The sequence below is a fragment of the Melopsittacus undulatus genome, chromosome 6, assembly GCF_012275295.1.
Source record: "Melopsittacus undulatus isolate bMelUnd1 chromosome 6, bMelUnd1.mat.Z, whole genome shotgun sequence".
NCBI classification, from domain to species: domain Eukaryota; kingdom Metazoa; phylum Chordata; class Aves; order Psittaciformes; family Psittaculidae; genus Melopsittacus; species Melopsittacus undulatus.
The window spans coordinates 74,208,592-74,233,583 of record NC_047532.1 but is presented as its reverse complement, the minus strand read 5'-3'; the positions used below and the strand labels follow the sequence as shown (position 1 = coordinate 74,233,583).

Genomic DNA, 24,992 nt, shown 5'->3' with positions numbered 1-24,992 from the left:
TATCTATACATACATATGTACCTTGTCAACTTGTTTCAGGTGAAGATAGCAAGAAGCCATGTTCCTCTGCAGTTTAGCCAAGTTCTGATCTATCTGCCCAGGGGTGTAGAAACTAGCAGAATAATTGTACCAGTGAAGAGCTTCAGAATAGCTTTTTGCCTGGAGAATTATAGCCAAACAAATACCCTTACTGGGGTGATTAAACTGTCCAAATTAGGATAATCAAATACATTGCAGTGCAAGCTTTCTCCTAGAAAAGTGATCTACAGGTAACATTCACTGTAGAACTGCCCCTTTACCTCTTCCCACTCTTCCCTTATTCTATGTCCGTTCTCAAAGACAGGACACTGGAATGAATGGGTCATCCATCTGACCCAGAAAAGACATTATTAGGACTAAATACAAAATAGAACTATTATTTCAAAAGCCCTCTCTGTTCACAATACAAGGCAACTGAAACTAGGAGAAAAAGACGAAATGCTTATCCCATTTAGATTGAGAACTTTGATGATACTCTGCTGAACATGGTACCCCCAACTATAGTTCCAGTTTGGACAGAGAGTTTAGTTTAAAAGGAGGAAGGAAGCTGTGTCATCAGCAAAATTCCTTCATGACTACACAGAGGAGAGGTAATGAAATGGCACCTTTCATCTTATATTCAAAAAACAAGTATATGACAGAAATACAAGAGTAGAACATGAGCTCATCTCCCCCAGATACTGAAGGAATAAGAAGGTATTTGCTTTTGAATAGCTGAACTTATATGCACTCACAGGAAGAATGTACATGAACTAAGATACAGTGTAAGCATCCAAAACTACTTTACAGAAGCTGAAAAGAAAATCAATGTACAAATGGTAACAGTTCACACTCCTTAAAGAAGCAACCGACCACCAGAGAGTAAGAATTGCAAACCAAACAGCTCAACGTAAAGAACATTTTCAGGTTTTTGTACCATTCCCAGGGCAGAACAAGAATGTTGGACTGCACAGGTTCCTTGGCTGATCAGTTCTGGTCATAACTGTTCCCAGGTACAAACCTAAAGATGAGGCTACCTGAAACTTGATGTTGTAATGGAAAACACCACCCAGCTGGCTGAAAATAAAACTAGTGCCAACTGGAACAGGATTCTTAGTAACAGTTCATACTCCAACCAAAACCAGACATATCAAAGAGGTCAAAAAAAGCAGACCTTCATTTTCAGTCATACAAATAACGTTATTGTTTGGTCCCAAACCTCATAATGTTTGGCAGCCACATCCCACAAGATGATGTGCAGCCGGTCCAAGGCTTCAGGCAGAAGCTGTTTCCCAGTATAATAACCTGAAAAGATACTGCAAATCATCACTTTACAAGAACTTTTAAGAAGCACACTGAGAAGCAACTAAGAACTCTCTGAGAAAGACTGTCCCATGGCCTACAACAACCTTATAACAGTCTTCCAAGTGGGCATGCAAGAAACCTGGAGAGGAGCTTTGGACAAGGGCATGTAGGGACAGGCCAAGGGGAATGGCTTTAACCTGCCAGAACAGGGGAGACTGAGATGAGCTCTTAGGCAGAAGCTCTTCCCTGGGAGGGTGCTGAGGCACTGGCACAGGGTGCCCAGAGAAGCTGTGGCTGCCCCATCCCTGGCAGTGTTCAAGGCCAGGTTGGACACAGGGGCTTGGACCAGCCTGGTCCAATGGAAGGTGTCCCTGCTCATGGCAGGGGTTGGAACTGGATGAGCTTTAAGGTCCCTTCAACACAAACCAGACTGGGATTCTCTGATTCTATGATACAATAAAGAAACACCAACCCAGCAATAGTTCAGCCAAGACCCAGTGCTGCTGCCGGGGGAAAATCAAAGGAACAAATAAACCAAAACAAAGCCACAAATGAACAAAGAAAAACCAAACCCACACCAATACAGTGGGTAAGAGAAAACTGTTCTCATGCTTGAACAGTGCAAATGTAGCTCTTGCACCTCCCTGGCTGTTATATAAAATATCGTCTGATTTCCAGCAGATCTGACAGTCAAAAAATATTACAGTGTTACAGGTGCAAGAGTTCTGAAAAGGAGACTGTTATTTACGTGCTTAAAGAAGGATATGCAACATGGTTTAATACTGACAGAAATACATTGGGCTGATGGGACAAAGTATTAACATTACACAGAACTCTGCTAAATATTTCTAATCCCACATGTATCAGCCACATACAGTCCACACTAAGAAGGAACAAGTGAATTTAAGACTGAGCTTTACCATGACTGTCATTCATGATGGAAGTGGAGAATTGCTATACAGAAGAAACATAAGGGAAAACAGACACAAATAGAAAGATGAGAATAAGCCAAAATAGAAGTGAAAATCAGAATTCAAGACTTCAGTCAACTAAATCCAGCTTTCAGTAAACAGCAGCAAAAGATGGATACAGACCTGTAATAATTTCTTCAACCTTCTGCTTAGCAAGCAGCTCTCTCTTACTCTGCAACAGGAACTCGATGTGAAGCAGGGCAATTCTTCCATGGTTAGGTGAAGATTCAAATCGTTCAGAAACAGACTTCAGAAAGTCAAAACCAACTGATTCCCTATTCACACAGATGCAGTTTTAAGAGGCTGCACAAGAAGAGCTGTTAATTTTCCATTCTAAAGAGTAACATATTCATGCCATACAGCGTGTTTCTGATTAACACTACTGGCAATCACAGACAGACTGAGATAAGGTGTGAATTTACTGCAGTTCATCTATTTAGTTCTGACTTCATATCAGCACATGCTTGTTTCACAGTATTCACGAGAGTTTACTCCTCACAATGAGTAAGAATTTACTGCAATATGGAAGCATATCCATAAGCAATCATGATGGAGCATTCAACAGCATGAAATGTCAGCCTCAAGTTGTTTTGCAAGAACTTGCTCACCCTTACACTGTTTTCCAGTTATTCTAGGACTCCTTCTGTGAGGTTTTATTTTAAAAAAGCATCAATGTATAACAGATGTTCTTTGCTTATAAAAGAACATCATGAAGCCCAAATATTGTGTTCACCCCACTTAGTGATGCTCTCATACCTTCTATGCTCCAGCAGCAGTTTGGCAGTATTCAGACAAAGGTCTAAAGACATCTCATGGTGCAAGATTTCTGCAACAGCTAGACAGAACAGAGCAGTAGAGATTACTTATCAACCTGGACACTTACCTGCTCAATTTACCACTTACCTCTTACAACTTCTTTGGAATAAAACCCCCAACTTAACAGTTCCAGAACCAAAGGAAGATTAAAACATGTCTATAGTGCTTTGATTTTCCTTTAACTGTACAGTTCTTGTAGTGCTACAGAAAGGTGACAGACTGAGAGCCCAGGAATTCTGTCCCTGTGTCTCTTTGAGCAGGAACAGCAGAGGCATTAGTATCACAGACTTTTGCCTCAAGCTGCTTTCCATCAAAATGACTCATCCTTATCCAGCAGGAACCACTTAAGACTGAGGTCAGTGCTCACACTGCAACAGGAAATACTTAAGCCTAATGCCTTTAGCATCAGCTGTCAAATTGACTGGTGGTGATAAGCAGGTATCAGTTTTAGACCACTCAGATACAGCTTAAAAATTGCTAGACTGTGCTGGATGGTTAATAACAAGATTTAGACATTTGTAGCTTGGATGAGATCAGAGAAGGAACACATAGGACATGACTGTAAGACCTTTTGTTAATGGAAGCATTTCTAAGGCACCTGTGTACAAATGCACAATACAAGGTTTTAGTCAAATGCCTAAAACTTGCCAGGAGCCTTCACAGGAGACAGAGAAGCTGCAGCACATGGGCCGACACCCTCCTGCCAGCCACACAACAGCTCATTAGTGAACGAGCTTCAAAACTGACTGAATCTTAGTGGTACTAACATAAGGTGAACGTGCTGTAATAGCACCGTGGCTTCACAATTCAAATGGCACAATAGAAGCCAACTATTGCAGTGGTTACGTTTTGAACAGCTGTCCACTGGAAAGCTGGCTGAAATCCCCAAGGAGCAATGTGAAATGGAATTCACATTCCTGCTGGTCTGGCATCATCCAAACCATTCCACTCTCTGCATGAAACTCTTCATCTCATCCTACTTTTATTTCTCATAGGATTCATTACACATCTGATGCTTTCCAACCATACAGAGCCTCTCTTCCTTAAGAGTTTGTTACTTATGGAAATAAATTTCTCCTTTCTATAGTAAAGTCCCCCAAAAAACTTTCTTCTCTCATGCCTATGGAAAAATCAGTTCTCTTCAGATGGCAAGTTTGAGGGATAAGGAGAAAAGAGCTTATTTGCCCTAGGTAAATTAAACTGGTAACATGGGTTTATAACAACACACTGCTGAGCACTTCATGTCTCTTGGCCAAAATCTGCAAACTCACACACACAACATAGCAGTGCTTCACAAGCCTTTCTTCTGTGATTGTATGAGAAACAATCCACCTTCACCCTTCCTGAGTAACCTGTGGCCTATGTCTAAAATAAGCCATGCTTTTACATTGCTCTATTTTCACTGTCTTCATTCTAAGAGGCTTCAGAGTCTTCCCTCTTCCCTATTTCCAGCAGATCAGTTTAAATCCCAACAATAATAAAACAATGCTTAATTCAAACTTACATTAGCACCTGGATAATACCTCTGTGAACTCTGACTACTAGGTCTCACACTCCAAAGCCAGAGCAATATTTAGCTAATGAAGATTCCTCTAAAACACACCCAAAAGGGATTTATTTTTTGTCTTTTCTATTTACAGCTCGAGCTATTTCTTGGCCCTGTCACAATACAACCTTCATATGAAGCCAATACAGAGCCAGGATACCTGAGCTGATATCTCCATCTGATGCTCCACTTTTAAGAAGGATTTTAATTTTCAAGAAGAGCCCTGCTGGATGCAAATCCTCCTGCACAATGATAAACAACACATTACTTGGACAGCTGGTTGTAGAATACAGATCCCATGAGAGTACAGCACATTCCTAATCCACACAAGTATCAGGAAATCACAGAAACTTCACTGTATCCTTTTTCTGGTTTAATAACGGAAACAATAGGCCAGCAACTGTCAATATTTTCTTCCTAAATGCAACGTGCATCTGTATTATTTATTGTTATACTGTTAAAAGACTATAAGGACAACGAAAGCAATTGATACGTGATTCCCATTTTGCTGTTGCCCATTTCCAGTGCTTTTAAATAGAAGTTGAACAATACTAAATGACAGAAACATTTCCTGCTTTTCTATGTGTGAATTGGCTGGATTAGTCTGGAATTAATATAAGCAGGATTCAAAGTAGCTTATAATAATACAGAATTTAGGAAAGAACACTGGGCACAAATGGATATAATGAAGCCTGTATGCTGCAGTTCTCCTTGAAACACTGCACATTTCAGACTCTAGAATAAAAATTTTCTCCTAGTTTTCCATACCCTCATACAAAATCACGCATTAGCAAAAATTATTATAAAAACGCTGCCACCTCACAAGGTTTTGCAAAAGTAAATACGGTAAAACCTGCAGAGGGCTCAAGTACTACAGTAGCATTACTTGAATGATTACATACATTGTCTTTTACCCCGATCTCATGAGCACATGCATCATCATCTCTGTGGAAGTTTTAACAGCATGTAGAAAATTGAATTTGAGCTTTCATTTAAACAACGGGATTTTGTACTTTAAACTTGTTTTGCAGGAAAGAGATTGTGGAAATTGTAAAATGGCCAAAGACAAGTACAAAGCCTTCAAATTTAAATTACTCTAATCTGAGGAGATAGAAGCATAAAATTAATTCAAGTCTTTATATAGGAAACAGAACCTGTTCAAGAGCAAGAAACCTCACTGCAGGGAATGCTTAGATATATATGAACTTCAGGGTAGCTGGTATGTTTACACAGCTCATTTGTCAGGTTCCAGAAGAAACACAGTCATGTTAGTAAGGTGCAATAGCTAACTGAGTTGTTTAAAATAAGACTGATGTATTGCATGGCTACACAGCTTTCAAAACTGAACACTGTCTGGCACTTAAACATTTGTATAGATAAGACGAGGACTCAAAATGTAGCAGAGTTCAAAACCCTTGCTTTGGGTTATAATAAGCCAGACAAATTTTAGTCATATCATTGACAAAGGACCTCACTATTAACATGAGGCATCAAGACAGCTCTACATCTACATGCAAGGAAGTATTTCTCTATTAAAATGCTGGGAGCTCCAAAACATCCTTATGAGTATGAAAACCAAACACAAAGCAAACACACGTCCATCTGATGTCAAGGACAACACATCATGCATGTCGTCCATATTATTGTGTTGATAAATGCTTGAGTTTCAACTATTACACACTATAAATACAGCAACACATCACTACCTGATTTGCCAAGCTCACAGCTTTCAGTGCCTCGTCAAGATACAGATTGCAATCCCACTCGAAATAGGCTGTAGCCAACAACCGCAGCACTTTAGCCTGGAAAGAAAACAAACTGGAAGTTTAAATGCCATGTGAAGAGAAAAAAAAATATAGCCATGCATGAACATACAGATGGATACAAAACCTAAAACATAACATCATGAAAAATAAAAGTTCTCTGAGTCAAAAGAATGCCTGTCTGGTATCAGACATATCAGGTGATTGCTCAGTTCTGAAGTGCATCCAATCTTCACCACTGCAACTCACACAGAACATGAAGAGTTCAGAGGGGAACAGAAGGGTAGCAGGGAAAATCAGAGGTCAGGAAAAACAGAGTGAAAGAAGAAACTGGAGGAACAAGATGCACAAACTTCACTGAGACGAAAACTAACAAACAAACACCACCATCACAAAGACATATGTGATAACTGCCTTCAAATAAGTGATTTATATAAAGAGGAAGAGATTAAAATCTTCTCCATATCCACTGTGGGAAGTAAAAGGAGTAATAAGGCTTATGAATGTGGCAGACAAACATCTATCAGAAATGACACTGATGTAACTGATGATGCCTTGAAAGAAGAAGGGAAAGGGAGGAAGAGATGGCTGTTCAGGCTCTACTTCAGCCTTACTCTCTACAGTTCAATTACTGTGAAAAAAGTAGATTCAAATGTGATTTAAAGGCACCCATCACTGACTGAACTCTCAGACTGACACTCACAGCAACTGAACTTGCAACTCTGCCAGACTTCCTAGCAGACAGTACTAAAGAGGAAGCCAAAGGATCACTGGTCAGGTTTGGCACAGTAGAGGCCAATGATACAGTGCAGTCAGGGTAACAAAATCCTGCTACTGGTAAAAAGCAACTTCTCTCTTTCTTACCTGCATTTCTTTGCCAAGAGAATATTTCATGTCCATCTTCCCAATGTCATAGCTCTGCCTATCAATGATAAGCAAAAGTTAGGATTAAATGAGAGGACAGAGAGAAATTCAGCCAGTCTTCTGACATGTGCAACATTCTTGTCCTTTCCCACTTCTTAACCAGTTAGAAGCCACAGAAGTCATGCAAACTGATCTCAGTACTCATTGGAGAACAGAAAATTTTGTGTTCCTTCTAAATTCTTACATTAAAAATTGTACTCGATCACCTTCGCCTCTGCACCACCTTCCGCAACATCTGGTCAAATGTTTCAGTAGGCTTTATCAGTTTTAACTATAGGGGGCTTGAAGAAGCAAGCGTTCTCAATCTCACTTCACACATAATACAGTCATACACAAAATTATATATGACCTGCTCTCAAGATCACAACAAATCAATAGCAGAGACAGGAACAGAACCTGGAGTCATGATTCCCCACTCTTTGCCTGGAAATTAAATGACAGCACAAAGGACCAAATGGGAGAAAACACACTGGTAATTCCACAAAAGCAGATTCGATGGAAAACGCTGCGAATGAAGAACTGTTAGAAAGTTACTGTTAGAAAAAAACAGTAACTGGGATTTGTTTCCCAACGCAATATATCCTCAGTACAGGAAAGTCGGAGCCCACTAGATGGAGCCACAGCTCTTTCTCCAGCTAATTATTTGCAACTTTGAAAGGTTATTTCCTCCTCAAATTCTGCCATCACCACCATAAGAACAAAATAGAATCTCCATGTCATCAGTTTTCTTAGAATGCTCTTTGACAACATACATGACCATAACTATTCTGAATGTGCTCTGCTGACATTCATTTTTTCTGACTATTTGAAAGAAAAAGAACAGGAAGAAATAAAACCAAATTTTCTGAGCTTAGGCTGTGGCCATAACATGAGGATACTCCTCCCCATACCCTACATTTTTAATTCCTTAGTAGTGCCACATTACTTACTTGGATCCTACCCAAACCACCTCTAACTACTCCTTTTCACCTTGATGTTTCATCAGTCAAGGACTTACTCCCAACAAAGCACCTCCTTTATGAGAAATTCAAATGTTATTTAAACCAAATCCCTTTTAAACCATTCCAAATAATTTGTCCTCTCTTTTCCAAAGTTTTCAAATCTCTTTACTACCATTTATGAATGGTACAAGAACTGGGAACCGCCTCTTCTCTTTGGAAGAAGTGTTAGGGAGAGAATTGATAAGAACCATGGAAAGACAACTTTTAGTTTTAATGACATGAAAATCCATGTGGACAGCAGAGATAAATGTTAGGTACCAGAATAAGACAGTCACTAAGTACCTGCTCAGCCCATTTGTTTCAGGTAAAAACTTTATTCTCACATTTGTAGTTAAACCTCTACCTATCTCTTGCCTCTTCCCCTCCCTGACTTTTTTACATCTCAAAAGCAGGATTTTGTTTGCCTCTGCACATTACCTGAGCCAGAAGGAGCTCTGTTCATACCTCTTCAGTTCATAGGTTTCCACTCCAAAATTGTGACAGAGGATTGACAAGTAACGGGTCTGTAATGAAAGACTCCTCTTTCTATAATGTTCTCATAGAAACATCATAACAGCTTTTTAAAATGCACTTTACTTCAAAGATATAGCCACTGTTACCACTTCTGAACTTCTACAAGGGGATATTGAACATGACTAAAACAGAATCATAATTGTGTGGGAAACTGAAGCATCAGTAACCAGCCCAGAACATGCAAACCAGCAAGATTCTTGAAGCACATGTGGTAGAACAGCTCCTCAAGAAACCATGCTGAAGGCACTAGAGCTGTAAACCAAACAATAGATGTTTAAACTTGAGAGGGGGAAACTGGAATATTGCAACTTCATTGTTTTAAATGACAAGAGCAGCTTTCTAGAGTTCATTGCTGCACTTCTCCCATGGAAGGCTCCTTCCCAGCAGGTCTCTTTGGGGTTAAAAAAACCTCATCCACATTACAAGTTTTAGGAGAAAACTGGTTTTGAATGCTTGTCTATTCAGAGCACTGTACTTAACCAGTCAGCCCTGACAATGTCTGTTCATAACAACTTGTCTTTCCTCCGAAATGATTTGCAGCTGTCATATGTTGTCCAAAGAGACAGAAAATACATTTTATAATGCTAACAGGCTGACATTATTTACATCCATTTTGCCTCCGCAGTAATTTGCTTTTCCAAGTATAAATGATGCTTCTTGCAAGTGACTCCATATTTCAAATCCTCAGGCAAAAAGGAGAGAGGGAGCACAGCATCTTGCTTCAAATTTGTTGTTTATCTCGTTTCAATCCAAAGACAAAAGTGCAGGTGCAGGAAGCATGAACCAAACCCCCATCACTTGCAGATGTGAAACCCTTATTTTCATTAGTTCATTTGTGAACATCATCTTTCCAGAGCAGAAAGGTCTCTGTACTGAGAGGGTTCCATGCAATAATGCTGTTAGGCATACTGTGGCAGATCCCAGACACTTACCTGCGTGCTTGGAAAAGAAGTATTTTAAATTATAATTAAAACCCTATTTCAGTGAATGACTGTGTTCCAGGTGTCAAGCCTAACAGTAAATATCCCCAGAAACCTGGCACCTCTCTGAACAAGTGTTTGGAACAATTCCAACACTTCACCTACAGGACAAGAGGTCACTGTTACGTTTCATAGATCACCGATGATCCACAAGCTGCAAATCCTCTCCAGTTGCTCAGTGGTACCATAACACAACCACCTCCTTGTGATACGCTGCAAGGGCTCTCTAGTACAACAGGAGCCTAGAAGGACCAAGGACTGAGGGCTACCTAGTGCTCAAAAATGTTCAGAGTCACTCAGCCATCACCAGCTCTTTCTTACTCCTCACTGTTAAATACCACTCCTTAAGCCAGAAGTAAATTGTATTGCTCATGATCAGAAACCCCCTCCTTGTCTGCATCAGTGCTCCTGGTTTGTGAGGAGCATTCATCATGAGAAGTTTAATATTATTTAATGGAGGAATTGAAGCAGAAAGCATTAATTTAAACTGAAATGATACAAAGATGCAGTGAGCTCTGCTCTTATGATTCAAACCAAAGCTGGACCCCTGCAAATGCCTCAATGCACTGAACAGCGCCTGCAGATCACACAAAAAGAAAACCCAGCCCAATTTAAAAGTGGTTGGAGTTGAATCGATTAAAACCCAATTAAACTCCAACCAGATTTCCTGTATTTCCCTTTCAGAATCCAGGTCTACTCTTTATATTTTATTACCTTGTACCACAGAGACAGGAACAAAATGCTTCCTAAATATTGGGAAAACATTTAAACAAGCAAACGAAAATGCATGTGGGGAAGTTTATTCTCATATAAACATATTAGTCTTTTATCTTTACCAACAAAGAACTCATCTGTATATGCCTGAGTTTATTTCTCCGGATATTGTTCTGTAACATAAGAACTACAAAATCCCTCAGTTTAGTGCAGTGGGAAGTTTCCACTCATAGCTCTACAGCTTCATGAGGATGAAGATTAGTACTGAGAGCACTGACAGACTCACATATCAAAAACTTAGTGACTCAGCTCTTCTCTTGTCCCATCTGTCTCCAGACAAAAGTTCACATGGGTACAAGTGAGGAAGATGAATGTAAGATCAAGCTGTAAAATGCAGCTGGTTCTGTACAAGAGTAGGTGACAGATTCAGTTTAGACATCATTTTACCCTGCTTGCTGATTTGTCTTCTCTCATCCTTTAGGAAGAGTTTATCATTCTAGTTTGAATTATAAATTATGAGGGACAACAGCAACCAAAAAAATAACTTTGAATTAAAAAAAAAATGCTGGTTTCATGCAAAATTTTCAGTAAGAAAGTTCAAATAAGCAAGCAAGCACAGAAGAGAGAACACAGTTCAGGGTACTTTCCAGAATGTTATATGGCATATGTCATTCTTGAACATAGAGAGAGGAAAGCAGACTTGCCAAGCTTGGCGTGATAAAGAAGAGATTATTTCACTTACCTCTTCTGGCAATTTCATCAACATATCTTTGCAGCGCAGCACACATATCACTGCTTTCTGAAAATCCCCTTGAACAACTCCCTAAGAAAGCAGTAGAGCATGCTAACAAACTGTAATGAACAACATGGCTTTAAAATCCACTAAAATAATGATTCTCTAAAAGAGGACTTGGGTTTTGCACACTCAGTAAGGCCAGGTTTGGGATTAGATATCTGTCCTTAGAGTATTTCTGTATATTTCTATGTATTGCCAGATGATAAAAACATCCAGAAAAACACAGCAGCCCCTAGGTAGTGTGGAAAGGCCAGATGCACGGAAGAATTAGAATGAGACAATTACAGAATCCCAGATTGGTTTAGGTTGGAAGGGACCTTAAAGCTCATCCAGCTCCAACTCCTGCCACGGGCAGGGACACCTTCCACTGGAGCAGCTGCTCCAAGCCCCTGTGTCCAACCTGGCCTTGAACACTGCCAGGGATGGGGCAGCCACAGCTTCTCTGGGCACCCTGTGCCAGTGCCTCAGCACCCTCACAGGGAAGAGTTTTTCCTCAGTACCTAATCTTTACCTCCCCTGTTCTTTCCAGTGTTAAGGTGTTACAACAGTTCACCAAATCTTAAACCACCTTTCCAATAATTTAAGGTTCCCTTTTGCCTCCATGATCAAATTAAAAATTCTGGCCACTGCTTTGGCTGCTTAGGGAAGCTCTTGAGAATTTGGAGACAGTCCTCCTGGATACTGAGGTCAGTGCCATGACCAGCAAATGCAGGTAACTATGTTTTCTATTTACACTCTTATGTCTGCAATACTCCATAACATAGATAAAATACTCAGAAACTTCAGTCGGGCCTCGCTGTGATGAGTGTCCAAAGGGACTTGCCTTGCTGTGCACATGCTATGTGAATGCAGTCTGGGGGACCCAGACTCTACACCAGCCCTATCCCCCTTCTTCAGCAAAGCACAGGACATCTCTGCAACTGACATACTTCTGATTCAGAAAGGCAGCTGTTTGTTTTCTAACAGCCATGTTAGCCAAATCAGAGAGCAACAAATCTGAACTAGCAGAAATGACTGCAATAAATGAGTTAAATTAAAAACCATTACATGATTGCAACACTGGATGCGAACACGAGATCTGCTATCTTACATCTAAGTGGAGGAAACATATCCCTCAGCAAGTCCTCAGTGCCAAGTATTCATACATCTAATAACTGGGTTGGAGTTTCCCTCTACACCCCTTGTGACTTATAAGAAAAACTGGGAAGAACACATACTGATTCAGCCTGATAAGTAAGTACTTTGAAGATGTTCTTCTCCACATCAGTTTTGTGCACACGAATATCTGCTTCACCATTGCTCCCCTCAAGTAACTTCACATGCAGTTTTTCTATACTCTGGAAAACAAAGTACAGAATCACCCATGGAACCTACAAATAAATGTGTTTATAAGAAATCAAAACTGGAAAAGAACTTACACTCATGGCAATCTCCAGAAACTCATCAGCAAGATCAGGCTTTCCAATATCTATCCATGCTTTTCCAGTTTTCATAGACATCTTAAGGAGAAAATTATATGTGCTTTGTGAAAGTAGTCACTTTCAGGAACAGCTTTCAAGGCAATGTTACATCTCATCTCACTGATGCACATATCTGAAGTAAGAGAGGGCTGTTTCACCTCTCCATTTCTGACAAGCACTTCTCATGCCTGAATGAAGTCCTGAACACTTAAATGCAGCTTAAGACATGGTGCCCTATTAGACACTAACATACTGAAGTAAATGAATGTGCTGCTTGTATAACATTTTTCCACATGACGAAGATGTAATGCCAACTGCACTGGCTCAGCAAGGTATCCCTGTGATAACACAGGTTCTCCCTTGAGTGTGTCTATTCCCCAGAAGTCCATTCCACTTCCCTTCCAAAGCAACCCAAACAGCATTTGAAGGTTTCACTTGCGGGTCAGCTGTACTTCCCTGCTCACCCCCACTGGCCTTACCAAAATCTGTCTTCGGACAGTTGTCTCCAGAGGATCACTGCCTTCACAAAGGCATACCAACCTGCAGGCAACAAACCGTACTGCAAGAAAACAGGGTAAATATTGCTGAGTTCACTGTGTAGCTGAAAGACTGTTTGCTACTCTAAATTACAAAAGAGAAAATCTGAAAGCTTCAGGAGTCAAAGCAGTCTGAGTTCTAGCCAAGTTGCTTAAAACAGCTTTTCAGGCAGTAAGGAAAACAAACATATTCTCAGAATCACCTATTAAACACTTTAGAGAGAGTTTAAGTTAAATACACAGTATTAAAGACTTAATTACATTGCAGGTGCTTACAGTAACATGTCCTGAGAGCCTCAAAATAGCCTTCAGCAAGACAGGGAAATGAAGTTTAATAATCTTTACATTTTCAAAGTAAAAAGAAAAGGCCTTCCTTATACATCAGGGGTGGAAAAAACATCACTTAATGTATTTTAAAAAGCCTCTCCCTGGCCCTTCAGCTGTGATAGAAGATCTGAGAACATTACACTCTACAATTACTACTTATTTTGGGTTAACTTACCCCTTCCCTTTACCTGATAAAATTTATATAATACGGATTATTCCTAATTTTGACTATAAGCCCTCGGGACAAAATTGCAGGGCAGATGCTGCAATCCTGCAGAACCACATAAAGAACAGGAAAAGATCAAAAGCTCACTTCTGCTTCCCCCCAGTCCTCCTCCAAGTAAATCCACCAGCTGTGTACCTGGCTAAGGCAGGGAAGTAAAAGAGGATTTAGTTTTTCTATATGATAAGATAGTTACACTAAATAAACACTTTCATTTGATGTAAATTAAGTGGCCAATAGTCTAAAATTTATATCTGTTTTTTCCATAAAGTTTTAGATTAAAACCATAGCATCAGAGGGCAAATTACAGCTTCCCTTGGTCTCATCACCTCTTTACTGATGCTGGCATGGAAAGGGGGAATAAGAATACCAACAGTGAACCTCTGTCTCAAGACCGCTATTATATGGGGATACTTCTTCCTAAACTGTTTACACAAGGCCAGCTGCATACTTTCCTCTGTCTATACCCTATCTGCAAAGATCCAAACAGGTCTACAGCACCACATGTATGCCTGGCAACAAAGAGTTTCCTTTTCATGCTACAGCACACAAAACAGATTGAGGAAAGTATGGAACACATACGTACGTTTAGCTCTTTGCTCACCATTGACAACAGAACTCATGTGTTTGGTCACAGTCCAGTTCCACAAGTTTATTGCACCCTCTTCAACCTGAGTAGGAGAACTGCATTAGATTCAGTTTTGTCCTGGATTTGGGTCACACGGAAATTTGCTACTGGCAAAGGAGCCATCTTTCATGTGTATCACAGTAATGACCTGCCCACATGTTCGTGCAACTCCCTTTTACATTGGAGTCAAAGGTGTGAGTTTACCATGAAATTCTTCTATGATCCCACAGGGAGATCTGGGACAGTGACCTGAAAACAGGCATGTTAAATAGACCACACAGCATTCCTTCAGTTAAAAGTATGGATCATTCTTTTCCATAAACCCGTCATTGAAGGAAAACCCTAAGCAGCTGGCAGGAATCACATGCTCTTAGCACAGGGATATTTCATCAGATCCATTCAGTCTTTTATGAAAGGCTATTTCACAGCAAAACATGACCTACACATCCGGGACCAAGTTTTCTCACCAGCATTCACAGACATAAAATGTGTGCAATAGCACATCACCAAACCCAGCCAACTCACTGGCAGCTTTCGGGATACATCATGGGCATTTTGAACAAGTTTGAAAAGCTTAGAGGTTTTGGAAAAGAGCTCCAAGCATTGTATCAGGATGTGCAGTACAGCTTCACCTCCTTTGCCTATCAAAAAGAAAACTAAGTAGTTTAATTATTTTAAATACCTCCATCAGGAAACTTAACAAAGAACAAAGGCTACTGACTAGATACTCTTGTTAAAAAGATGATTAAGTCTTACATCAAGGCAATAAGCTCCTTTAACAACCCACCTTGAAGGGTTGCACTTCCATCATTTTTAATCCTTGTCTCTGTGGCAGATCTTGCCTACATATATGCCTTGCCTAACTAGGAGTCATTTCATGGCCCCTTTAATTGAAGAGATCAGATTACAAATGAATAATCTCTCTTTCCAACTGACAGCACAACTGCTTCAGTAGGAATGGAAGGTCTCCAGTTTTATGCTCCTGTATTTCTTTACAGACTGCACCAAGAATTGCTTTCTGTTTACTAAACTTGCAAACCTGTCCTGCTCCCGTCACAAACACACGACTTTTAAAATCAGGCTTCCTTTGACAATAATTGCTGTGAGTTAAATCTCTTTCCAAAATACAATTATGGAGGAAGAGGCTGGGCAATATCTCACCAGCCTTGTTTTTATTTCAGAACCATGTATTGCTCTGTTAGAGAAAAACCTTCTGAAGTTGACATTTGCCATTATGGAAGAACTCCTCTAGAAGAAACAAGTAACAGAACCCCAGCCTGGTTTGTGTTGAAGGGACCTTAAAGCTCCTCCAGCTCCAACCCCTGCCATGGGCAGGGACACCTTCCACTGGAGCAGCTTGCTCCAAGGCCGTGTCCAACCTGGCCTTGAGCACTTCCAGGGATGGGGCAGCCTCTTCCTTAAGCACCCACTATTGGTCCTGGAATCCATGTACAGAATGAGCAAGACCTCTCCCCTCATCCAGTACCAATGCCTCAGTGCACAGACCTCCTCACTTGTGTTTGTACTTTAAATTACAACTAGACACTACCAGAAAAGTGAAATAATAAAACCGCTCAACATCATTAAGGTACCAGTAACGCTTCTCGTTATTATGCACTTTCACACCTACGATGAATATGGTGCATGCACAACACTTTCCACTTTATTTCGGCCTTCCAAGCTCTCGAGTTGAAGAGATGCAAACCCCATTTTGTTCACTTTCCCACAGCACTGGAGCCACGGGTTCAACCGGGCCGCAGAGGCAGAGCTCCCAGCCACCAACCTGGGCGAGTGCTACCCCATGCGGGGAGGCTCCACCGGCCGGGCCGGGAGCCTGCGGCTCCAGCTCAGCCGCGCCCCCGTCCTGCTCAGGGACGCTCCTCGCCGCCTGGAACACCGCCTCGGTGAGGGCGGCGATGCGGGCCGGCTCCTCCTCCCTCAGCAGCTCCTGCACCAGCCCTTGAACACAGCACGGGAGGAGAGGGGGTGAGGCAGGGCCCAGCGCGGGCGGCGGGGGCCGGGTGCCCGCCCTCGGTACCTATCGTGGCCGCCAGCCGCACCCCCGCCATGCCCGAGCGCGCCCCCTCAGGCGCCCGCCGTTGAGGGAAAAGCGCGGGGCATGCCGGGACCGGCGCTAACGGCCGTACCGAAACCTCGCTTCCGACGGCTCCGCGCGCCGATTGGCTGCGCGCCGCTGTCGCCCCGCCTCCCCACCCCGAGCGACAGGAGCTGGGGCCAATCGGGCGGCGTGGCGGCAGCGCGGCTGGTGCGGAAGCGGGGCGGTGGTCGCGATGGCGGCGGGGGGAGAGAGCTCCAGGAGCGGGCGCAGCGTGGTTTCGGGGCTGCTGAGCACCACGCTGAGCGGGCTCAACAGCGACTCCTACTGCGAGATCAGCCAGTACCGCGACCAGCACTTCCGGGTGCGCCCGCGGCGGGGCCGGGATGCAGGGTGGGCGCTGGGGCTGGGGCAGGGCTGTGCAGGGAGCCGGCGAGCGGGGGGTGACCGGTGGGGTCTGGCGCCTTGCTCACTCCTCTGCGCGCTCCCCTCCGCCCTCAGGGCAGCCGGCAGCTGCAGGAGAAGTCCCTGAAGGTCTCTTCTACGCTGTATGTGGGTAACCTGTCCTTCTACACCACCGAGGAGCAGATCCACGAGCTCTTCGCCAAGTGCGGAGACGTCAAGAGGATTGTGATGGGGCTGGACAAAATCAAGAAAACCCCCTGTGGCTTCTGCTTTGTGGAGTATCCTTTGTGGTTCCCTGCCACAGACAGCCCGTGTGCGTGGTTGCCACGTCCGGTTTCTCTCTGAGCTCTTGCGTGGCCAGGGCACATGTTCACTTTCTCACCTTAACTTTAGACCTGAGCAAAGTAGCGGGATAAGCCATGGCAGCAGAGGGTGCACGCTTGTACAAGTCATACCCTGAACTGTCTTTGCTCTCCTGTGAGGCCTGCCCCTCGTGTTCAAACTCAGTCAAGTTTCACGGGTTTCTTGCCCTTAGCAAAACTTTGACACCTTTGTTTCATCTACTTTAGGAATAAGCAATCCTAAGCTTCTTCTTGTCTGTACAGGTACTAGCATTCACATTCAGAATCCTTGCTGAATGGGAGCTATTTTTAGTTTGGGCTTATATGAATACAGTATTGGATCCCATAGAGAAGAGCAGTTAGAGAAGGAAGGGCTGGAAGGCAAGAGTTTTCTGCCTCTCAGGTATAATAGTTTCCTTTTATTATCATTGTACCCAATGAAAGAGTATGCTTATTTCTTCTTATAGTATGCTCCAGATACTACACAAGAGCAGATGCTGAGAATGCCATGCGCTTTGTCAATGGCACACGACTGGATGACCGCATCATTCGAACTGACTGGGATGCAGGGTTTAAGGAGGGGCGACAGTATGGAAGAGGAAAGACTGGAGGACAGGTAAAGGCAATCCCAGTTCATACCTTGAACTTGATCCCCCTCAGACTGTGCTAGTTTTGTCTCATGCAGAAGAGTGTGTAGGCTGTAAAGACCTAACAATGAACTTTAGCCACTCCCAGGTTGTTTCAGTAACTGATGCCTGGTGTTAAAAGCTAGCAATGGAACTTCAGGCCATTTCTTTGTAGGACTCCAGACTTCCTGCAATGCAAGCAGAATGGCACCTACATTCAAGCTAACATTCTTAAAATGATGTAGATTTGCATGGAGGGGGCCAGGGTAGCTGCCAGGCTAATATCATCCAGCAGGGTGCCCCAGTGCAGGAATGAGATTCCTTTGCAGATTTGGAGAAAAAAATATCCTCTGTGTAGGGGAGAAAATATTCTGGAAGCCAAGCCTGGCAATCCAGAAAGCAGGATCACAAAGCTGAATACAAATATTTTGGGATCTTGTTTGCTTCTTTTCCAAATTAAAGACCTCAGCCATCAGATGTATCCTCACATACCATTTTCATTACAATTACCACCTTTTTGGTAGATTATTTGAAGAGATTTCAAATGAATCAAAAGTACTTCTAACATGAACTTTAGTTCTCCACCAGCTGAGCAAGGAAGGGGTGATGATCCTGAAGCCTAGCAGGAGACAGGCAGTGCAGGATGCTAATACCTATGTTCCTGCTGTGCCCCAGGTGCGAGATGAGTACCGGACAGACTACGATGTTGGAAGAGGTGGCTTTGGCAAGATCGTTCAGATGCAGAAGGCGAGTCATCAGCCTGCAGTCTATTAGTTGCCTCATGGATCCTAGCTCATAGAGGGCTTTGTCCTTCCAGAGCTAGCCCTGTTCTCAGATTATGGATTGGGGTAGGGAGAGAGATCCAAGTTCCAGCAAAAGGTGACCCTCCTTAGTCTGTGGATGTACGTGTATTCGTTCCCCCTTCCTTCTGGGCTAGAGAGGATGTTCTGTGCTGGTACAGGACAAGGGAAAAAAAAATGGAGGATTCTGGGTGAGAAGAAATGCAGCATGTCCCACACACCTTGTGCTAGGATAGTCTTCACATTGCAGCTCAGCATGTGGCTTCCTTCCAGCTGTAACTGCTGCCATGTGTTCTCTCATGTGAAACTTAAAAGCTTTCCACCATCAGAGCCCTCCAGGTGCCTGGGCACCTTCTGCAGATAGATAAGAGATTGGGGTTTCTAATTTACAACCTCACCTGCTTACAAAGCAGTATTGCTCTTTGGCTGAGATAAGTGGAACAAGATATTACTATCCGCTTGGAGATGCTTGTCTGCACATTTAGCCCCTGGGTTGGTCAGGGCCTGCAGAGCATTTCTCTTTGTGATGCCCAAAGTGCTGTGTGGCTTTTCAGATCCTCACTGTTCATTGTGATTTTGTTAAAAGTGGCTTGTAATGTTTTAAATAAACAGTTGGAATGTATCTGGCTGTGATGGAGTTAATTCCCCACCTAGCAGCCCTCATAGTGCTGGGCTTTGTATTGCTAACTAGGTGTTGACAGCATACCAGTGTTTTGGCTGCTGCTGCTGAGTGCTCCCCAGCATCGGTACATCCAACATGCCCCCCATCACCAGTAGGCTGGGCAAGATCTTGGGAGGGGACAGGGTCAGGACAACTGACCCCAGCTGACAAAAGGGAACACATTCTTCCCTGTGAGGGTGCTGAGGCGCTGGCACAGGGTGCCCAGAGAAGCTGTGGCTGCCTCATCCCTGACAGAGTTCAAGGCCAGGTTGGACACAGGGGCTTGGAGCAAGCTGCTCCAGTGGAAGGTGTTCCTGCCCGTGGCAGGGGTTGGAGCTGGATGAGCTTTAAGGTCCTTTCCAAAAGGAACCAGTCTGTGGTTCTATGCTATTCCATGCCATATGACATCTGCTCAGCAATGAAAGCTAAGAGAAAAGAGGAGAGGAGGGATATTCATAGTTACTATGTTTGTCTTCTGGAGCAGCTACTATGCTTGCTGAAGCCCTGTTTCCTGAGAATTGTCTGGACATCACCTGATGATGGGAAATAAAGAATAAATCTCCTGTTTTCCTTCTGCACACACCCTTGTTTCTGCTTTATTAAACTGCCTTTAACTTGATCCATGAGCTCTTTTCCATCTTAATTTCTTCCCCTCTGTCCTGGGAGCAGAGGGGAGCAGCTTGGTGGGCATCTGGTTGAGGAGCCCAGGGCAGCCCACTGCTGTCCTTTTTGGTGCCTAGCAGGGGGCCTGAGACAAGAGCAGTTCTGTACCCCGCGGGCTATAGCTGCAGCAGTTACTCAGGAGCAAGCCTCTGTGTGACTCACCAAGTTTGTTGACTGCTGACTTGGGAACATGTTGGTACAAACATGGCTCTGTGCTTTGCCCTGGCACTGGTGGCCTTGCTGTGTGGAAAGGATGAGGGAATACGTCTCCTTCCTACCTGGGATTCATGTAGGTGGTGTTCTTACACAGGCTCCTGAGGTCCTTGCTCACCCTTACATAAGCTGTTTGATACCACTAACACGCTACACAGTTTGGGGAATCTGGTGTCATCCTTGGGTGAGGTAATACTGCAGCGTGCCCTGAGGTGGCTGGTCCCTGGGTGCAGGGCATGCAGAAGGGTTTGGGCAGGTATCACCTCTTGCAGCCTGGGACTTCATAACTGAACAGGCAAGTAACCCTGGCAAGCTGCTGGGCCAGCTGACAGGAAGATGCCTTGCCTAGCGCTGTGAAACCAGCATCTTCTAGCAGTGTACTGGGGCTTGGCCTGTGCCTCCTGAGCCACTGTTCAGTACTATCAGAGAACTGTGGTTAAGACAGGGACCCAAACCACCTCTGAGCACCCTGACAGGCTGGGGTGCAAACTACATCTCAGGACATGATAGTTGAGATTGGGACCCGAACTGCATCTGAGGACACCAGGGTCCAGATGGCGATCCAAACAACGAATTTGTCCCAGTAGTGAAAAAGACAGTGTGGACAAGGAGGGCAACAGGTCCATATTATCAGTAAGAGAGGAGGAAGAAGAGAAAGGTTTTGACCAAGCAGCTCGTCCTTCAGACAGGAAACTGGAGGAAGAAGTGAGGGAACTCAGACAAGAAGCAGAACCTGCCTGGTCTCTGACCTCGCCAGAATCTTGAGACATGTGGAGAGACTACAGCTGCCAGAGGGGTGAGTGGATTCCTGCCTGTCACCAGGAGCTGTTAGTGAAGTGTAGGGCTGCTCTGAGGAAGACAAGTCCTTACTTTCCACACCAGCAGGTTCTAGAACTTTCCCTATCCTATCTTATGTTCCACAATCAGAGAAGTGTTTAAAGCAAACCAAGGGCCCAGTGTGCACTTCAGAGAGCAAGGAACCAGGAACTCCCTTCCCTGTGTTTCTGACGAGCTTTCTTCCCCTTTTCAGAAGAACACAACTGATGAACATGTTCTTTGGGTCCAAAGAGTGGACCAGAGGAGATGAAAACCTTCCTGAGCTGTTGCCAACAGCTAGGCAGGTAACTTCACTGGGGAAGTGAAACCCTGTCTGTGAACTGGGGTTGTATTTTGCAGATAATTGCAGCTGCTCCCTGCCCAGTAACGTGTAATCATAATTTTTCAGGCATTATCTCATCCAAGACAATAGAAACAGTTGCACACCCATCTGCAGCCCAGGCACATAATTCAGTTCAGGTTAGCATTCTCCTTACCCCCAGGTCTTGATAACTGCATTCACATTTAGGTTGTTGAAATGTCTCCTACCTGTTTGTCCTGGCAGTCAGGCTGCAGCTCCTAGGCAACTGTCACAGCCTTTGAGGGAGCTGCATGTTCGGTCGTCAGGAGGTTGAAGCAGTGACAGTGCTGAGAAGAGCCTGTGATGCAGCCTGCTCCTGAGGGAGAGGTGGAGTGAAAGGAGCAGGACATTGACTTAAGAGCAAAATCTACAAGCAGACATCTGTCCAGCCTGCCAAAGCAGCATCAGCACAAGGTCCCCTGTGGAGAATGTAAATTACAGAGGGAATACCTGCCTGGGCAAACAGCAGGGAAACAGGAAAAATAAGGAAGATGAGGAGAGGTCTCAGCCATGAAACTCTCAGATTAGCAAAGGAAACTGCAAACTGTAGGGAAAGGTAAGGCAAGCTTCAGTTTGCTCCTGGAAGAGCCTGGTATGGCCTACTGGACACATCAGTCCTATGTATCTGACAGAACATGGAGGAACCTGTTAAGGCAGGTGCCTGGGCTGGTTTATGACTGCAGGAGGCATTTGTCCCTGATTTTGTGAGATGCTGTGATTTCAGCTTTACACAGATCTTCCTGTTCCACTCACTTCAGTCTGGAGGAAGAGTATCTCCTTCAGCAAGTCCCAAACCAGAGCTAGCAATCTGTGCACTGTTCCTCTTTCAACATAACCTTTGCAAAGAGCTTTGTGCTGACTTTTATTCAAATACGTGTATTTGCCAAAAAGAATCCACCTCAAATACTACAGCTACAGCAAATGTCAGGATCCCTTCCTCCTCCTCCTCCAGCAATCCCAGGCAGAACCAAAGAGAGATGAGAAAGCTCACAAGTCAGTAGGTGCTCATAGCTCTCTGCCTGTGCTGCCACAGGTAGCTACCCCCATGGCCTGTGCTGCACTGGTCAGAAAGGTGTCCTTGCCAAGAGCATTCCCAAGTATCCTGGCCTACCTCCTGCCCAGGGCTCACTCTGTGCCTTGGAGACTCAGGCTCCAGGGCTGCCTTCCAGCCACCTTTCACCAGCACACAAAGGTCCTATTATGAGAGAAACCCCTTTGTCCTCACATTGCTAAGGCAGTGCCAAGCCAACAGACTGAGACCTGATGAGATCCAAGAGAAATGGGGTGCAGCTTAACAGCAAGCACATGGCTGCCTCTCCAAGGCGTGCTGGAAGCAGAGCTTTCGTTTCCATGGCCAGCAGCCATGCTCTTTCTGTAATGAGCTGAGTTCACGCCAGCACCAATCAAAGGAGCTTAAACCACCCTTCAGGCTTCCTGGGGGATCAGGAACTGGACTCCAGTGAGTTTCTGCTGGGTCCCTTCTGATCTGAGACATAATTCCTCCCAGATAGAGAAATTAATCAAGCGGAGCAGCTTGGCCAGGAAACGATGCTCCTCCTCAGGCTCCTCAGCCACAGTTTCTCTCAGGGACACCACACTCAAAGCCATCTGACTGGGGAGGCTGCCTCAGCACCTTTCAGCACCCACTTTGATCCAGGAACAAGAGCACAACAAGAGGAATGGCAGCATGATCATCATGATGCCCCCCAGCCACCAGTGCCCTTAGAAGACCCTGATCACCCTCCTCCTCCACTGGTGTCATACAGGATCCCACCCTTTGCCGTGCACCCCAGAGCCAGGCCCACCATGCTTGGCATCACAGTGCTTGGAAGATGAGGTGGGCTGCCTTGTCCTCCCCCTGCCAGAAGCAGCAGACCAGCTCATGTGGCTGGGCACTGTCACCCCCCAGGAAACTAATCATAGAGCCCCACGCTGGTTTGGGTTGAAGGGACCTTAAAGCTTATCCAGCTCCAACCCCTGCCATGGGCAGGGACACCTTCCACTGGAACAGCTTGCTCAGAGTCCTCTTCCCAGCCATCTTCTCCGCTGCCAGAGCCACTATCAGCTCCATGTGCGGCACTGGGGTGGCTGCACAGCTCCAAAGGGTGTCATGGTCCATGCTGACTGAGCTGGCACCTCTCACCCAGCCTGTGGCACCTGCATGCACTGCATCTGAGGCATCTCCGGCTTCCCCATCCCTGCTGCACCATGACCCTTCCTCTTGCACTGCCCATGCTGCCTCCACCATCTCCTCTCCACACTGCTCATCCCCGCTGCAAGAGGGACTCCGGTGTCCTGAGGGGCGCAGGCGCTGGGCACAGGCATGTTGTCATCGCTGCCACCGCAGCAGTGTCAGCCCTGGGCCAGGCTGGGACAGACCCTGCCCTTTGGCTGGTTTGCAGCACAGGCAGGGAGCAGGAGCTGGGCTGCTGGCAGCAGCCCTGGGGAGGCAGGAGAGGAGGGCAGCAGGTCACAGAGCCAGGCCTGCAGAGGCAAAGCGAGGGGAGCATGAAGGGATGATAAGGGAGCTGCCATCTGCGGCAGCGTGGGCTGGGAGGATGATCAGGCACACACAGCCTCCTGCCAGCGCCTTGTGCCAGCAGCTGGGTCACGGTGAGCTGAGGGGTTGGGACCTGCCTGGAGACCGTGAGTAAGGAGCGATAGGAATCTCCCCAGCACAACTTTGATCTCCTGGGGCTCCCCTGGTTGGACAGGGTCTGCAGCACAGCACAGAAGGACCCCATGTTCCCGGGGACATTCCCTGGATCTTGGGGCTTGGGCCCTGCTGTTGGGTGCATTGCACTGCAGAGCCCTGCTCCCCTGGCTGGACACCCATGGGGAGGAGGATCTGAGGGTACCTGCTCACCAGTCCTGCGGGGAAGAAGGTGATTCTTTAACCCCTCATGGCACAGCATGGACCAGCAGCCTGTCTGAATTCCCAGAGGGAGCACTGTGCCCATGGCTTGGGGCAAACAGCCCCAGCCAACAGCCCTTCAGCTCCCCTGTAAACCAGGGCAGGTGGCAAAAAGGAGATCACAAATCAAGCCTGGCTCCCAGGGGAGTCTCTCAAGCGGCACCACAGCTAGGAGGAAAGCTCAGGAGCCGGAGCCAGCCCTGCCTGTGCTCCTGCCCGTGCCTGCTCTGCACAGCGGGCAGCAGTCCTAGAGGCGCAGGCAGGAGAACAGCTCCAGGCTTGTCTGGCTCCCTGCAGGGCTCCCCTGGGAGGCTGAGGGCCGTCAGCAGACAGAGAACGGCCTCTGCTCTGGATCTGGGTGGAAATTCCCCTGCTGATGGGCAAACCGCAGGCAGCTGTGTGCAGGGATGGAGAGCAGGTTCTGCTGATTGCTGCCTTGCTTCTGCACAGGGAATGGCCCCTTCCACAGTGGCACTGGAGGGCAAAACTCACCCTACAGCCCCAGCATCCAAGAACCTTCATCTGGAACATGCTTCCCTTCTGGCACCTCTCTGCACAGGAGAACCCCGGGTGCTATTGGCACCATGCGCAGGCTGGCACAGCAGCAGAAGCAGG

At 45.2% G+C, this 24,992-nt stretch overlaps 2 protein-coding genes across 3 annotated transcripts in view; one reads left to right on the top strand and one right to left on the bottom strand.

The window, feature by feature from the left end:
• TEX11 (testis expressed 11) overlaps positions 1 to 16,642 on the bottom strand; it is a 29,506-nt gene extending 12,864 nt beyond the window's left edge. The window contains exons 1-15 of the mRNA XM_031048196.2: positions 16,619 to 16,642; positions 16,305 to 16,559; positions 14,480 to 14,564; positions 13,287 to 13,366; positions 12,766 to 12,846; positions 12,565 to 12,684; positions 11,294 to 11,374; positions 8,762 to 8,847; positions 7,284 to 7,341; positions 6,363 to 6,458; positions 4,817 to 4,898; positions 3,051 to 3,129; positions 2,418 to 2,569; positions 1,238 to 1,323; positions 22 to 159 (exon numbers count right to left, since the gene is read on the bottom strand). Coding sequence (XP_030904056.2) covers positions 22 to 159; positions 1,238 to 1,323; positions 2,418 to 2,569; positions 3,051 to 3,129; positions 4,817 to 4,898; positions 6,363 to 6,458; positions 7,284 to 7,341; positions 8,762 to 8,847; positions 11,294 to 11,374; positions 12,565 to 12,684; positions 12,766 to 12,846; positions 13,287 to 13,366; positions 14,480 to 14,564; positions 16,305 to 16,559; positions 16,619 to 16,642 — 1,503 coding nt within the window. The remainder of the gene's footprint in view (positions 1 to 21; positions 160 to 1,237; positions 1,324 to 2,417; positions 2,570 to 3,050; positions 3,130 to 4,816; positions 4,899 to 6,362; positions 6,459 to 7,283; positions 7,342 to 8,761; positions 8,848 to 11,293; positions 11,375 to 12,564; positions 12,685 to 12,765; positions 12,847 to 13,286; positions 13,367 to 14,479; positions 14,565 to 16,304; positions 16,560 to 16,618) is intronic.
• LOC117436300 (nuclear cap-binding protein subunit 2) lies at positions 16,597 to 19,371 on the top strand. 2 transcript variants are annotated; one of them, XM_034064148.1, is made up of 4 exons: positions 16,597 to 16,941; positions 17,079 to 17,295; positions 17,791 to 17,939; positions 18,625 to 19,371. In XM_034064148.1, the coding sequence occupies exons 1-4, from the start codon at positions 16,813 to 16,815 to the stop codon at positions 18,721 to 18,723; spliced, it is 594 nt and encodes a 197-aa protein (XP_033920039.1). In that variant the 5' UTR covers positions 16,597 to 16,812; the 3' UTR covers positions 18,724 to 19,371. The 2 variants fall into 2 exon arrangements, with proteins under 2 accessions (XP_033920039.1, XP_033920040.1); XM_034064149.1 differs by having other exon boundaries at positions 16,604 to 16,941; positions 17,079 to 17,260; positions 17,801 to 17,939.
• The last annotated feature ends 5,621 nt before the right edge of the window (positions 19,372 to 24,992 follow it).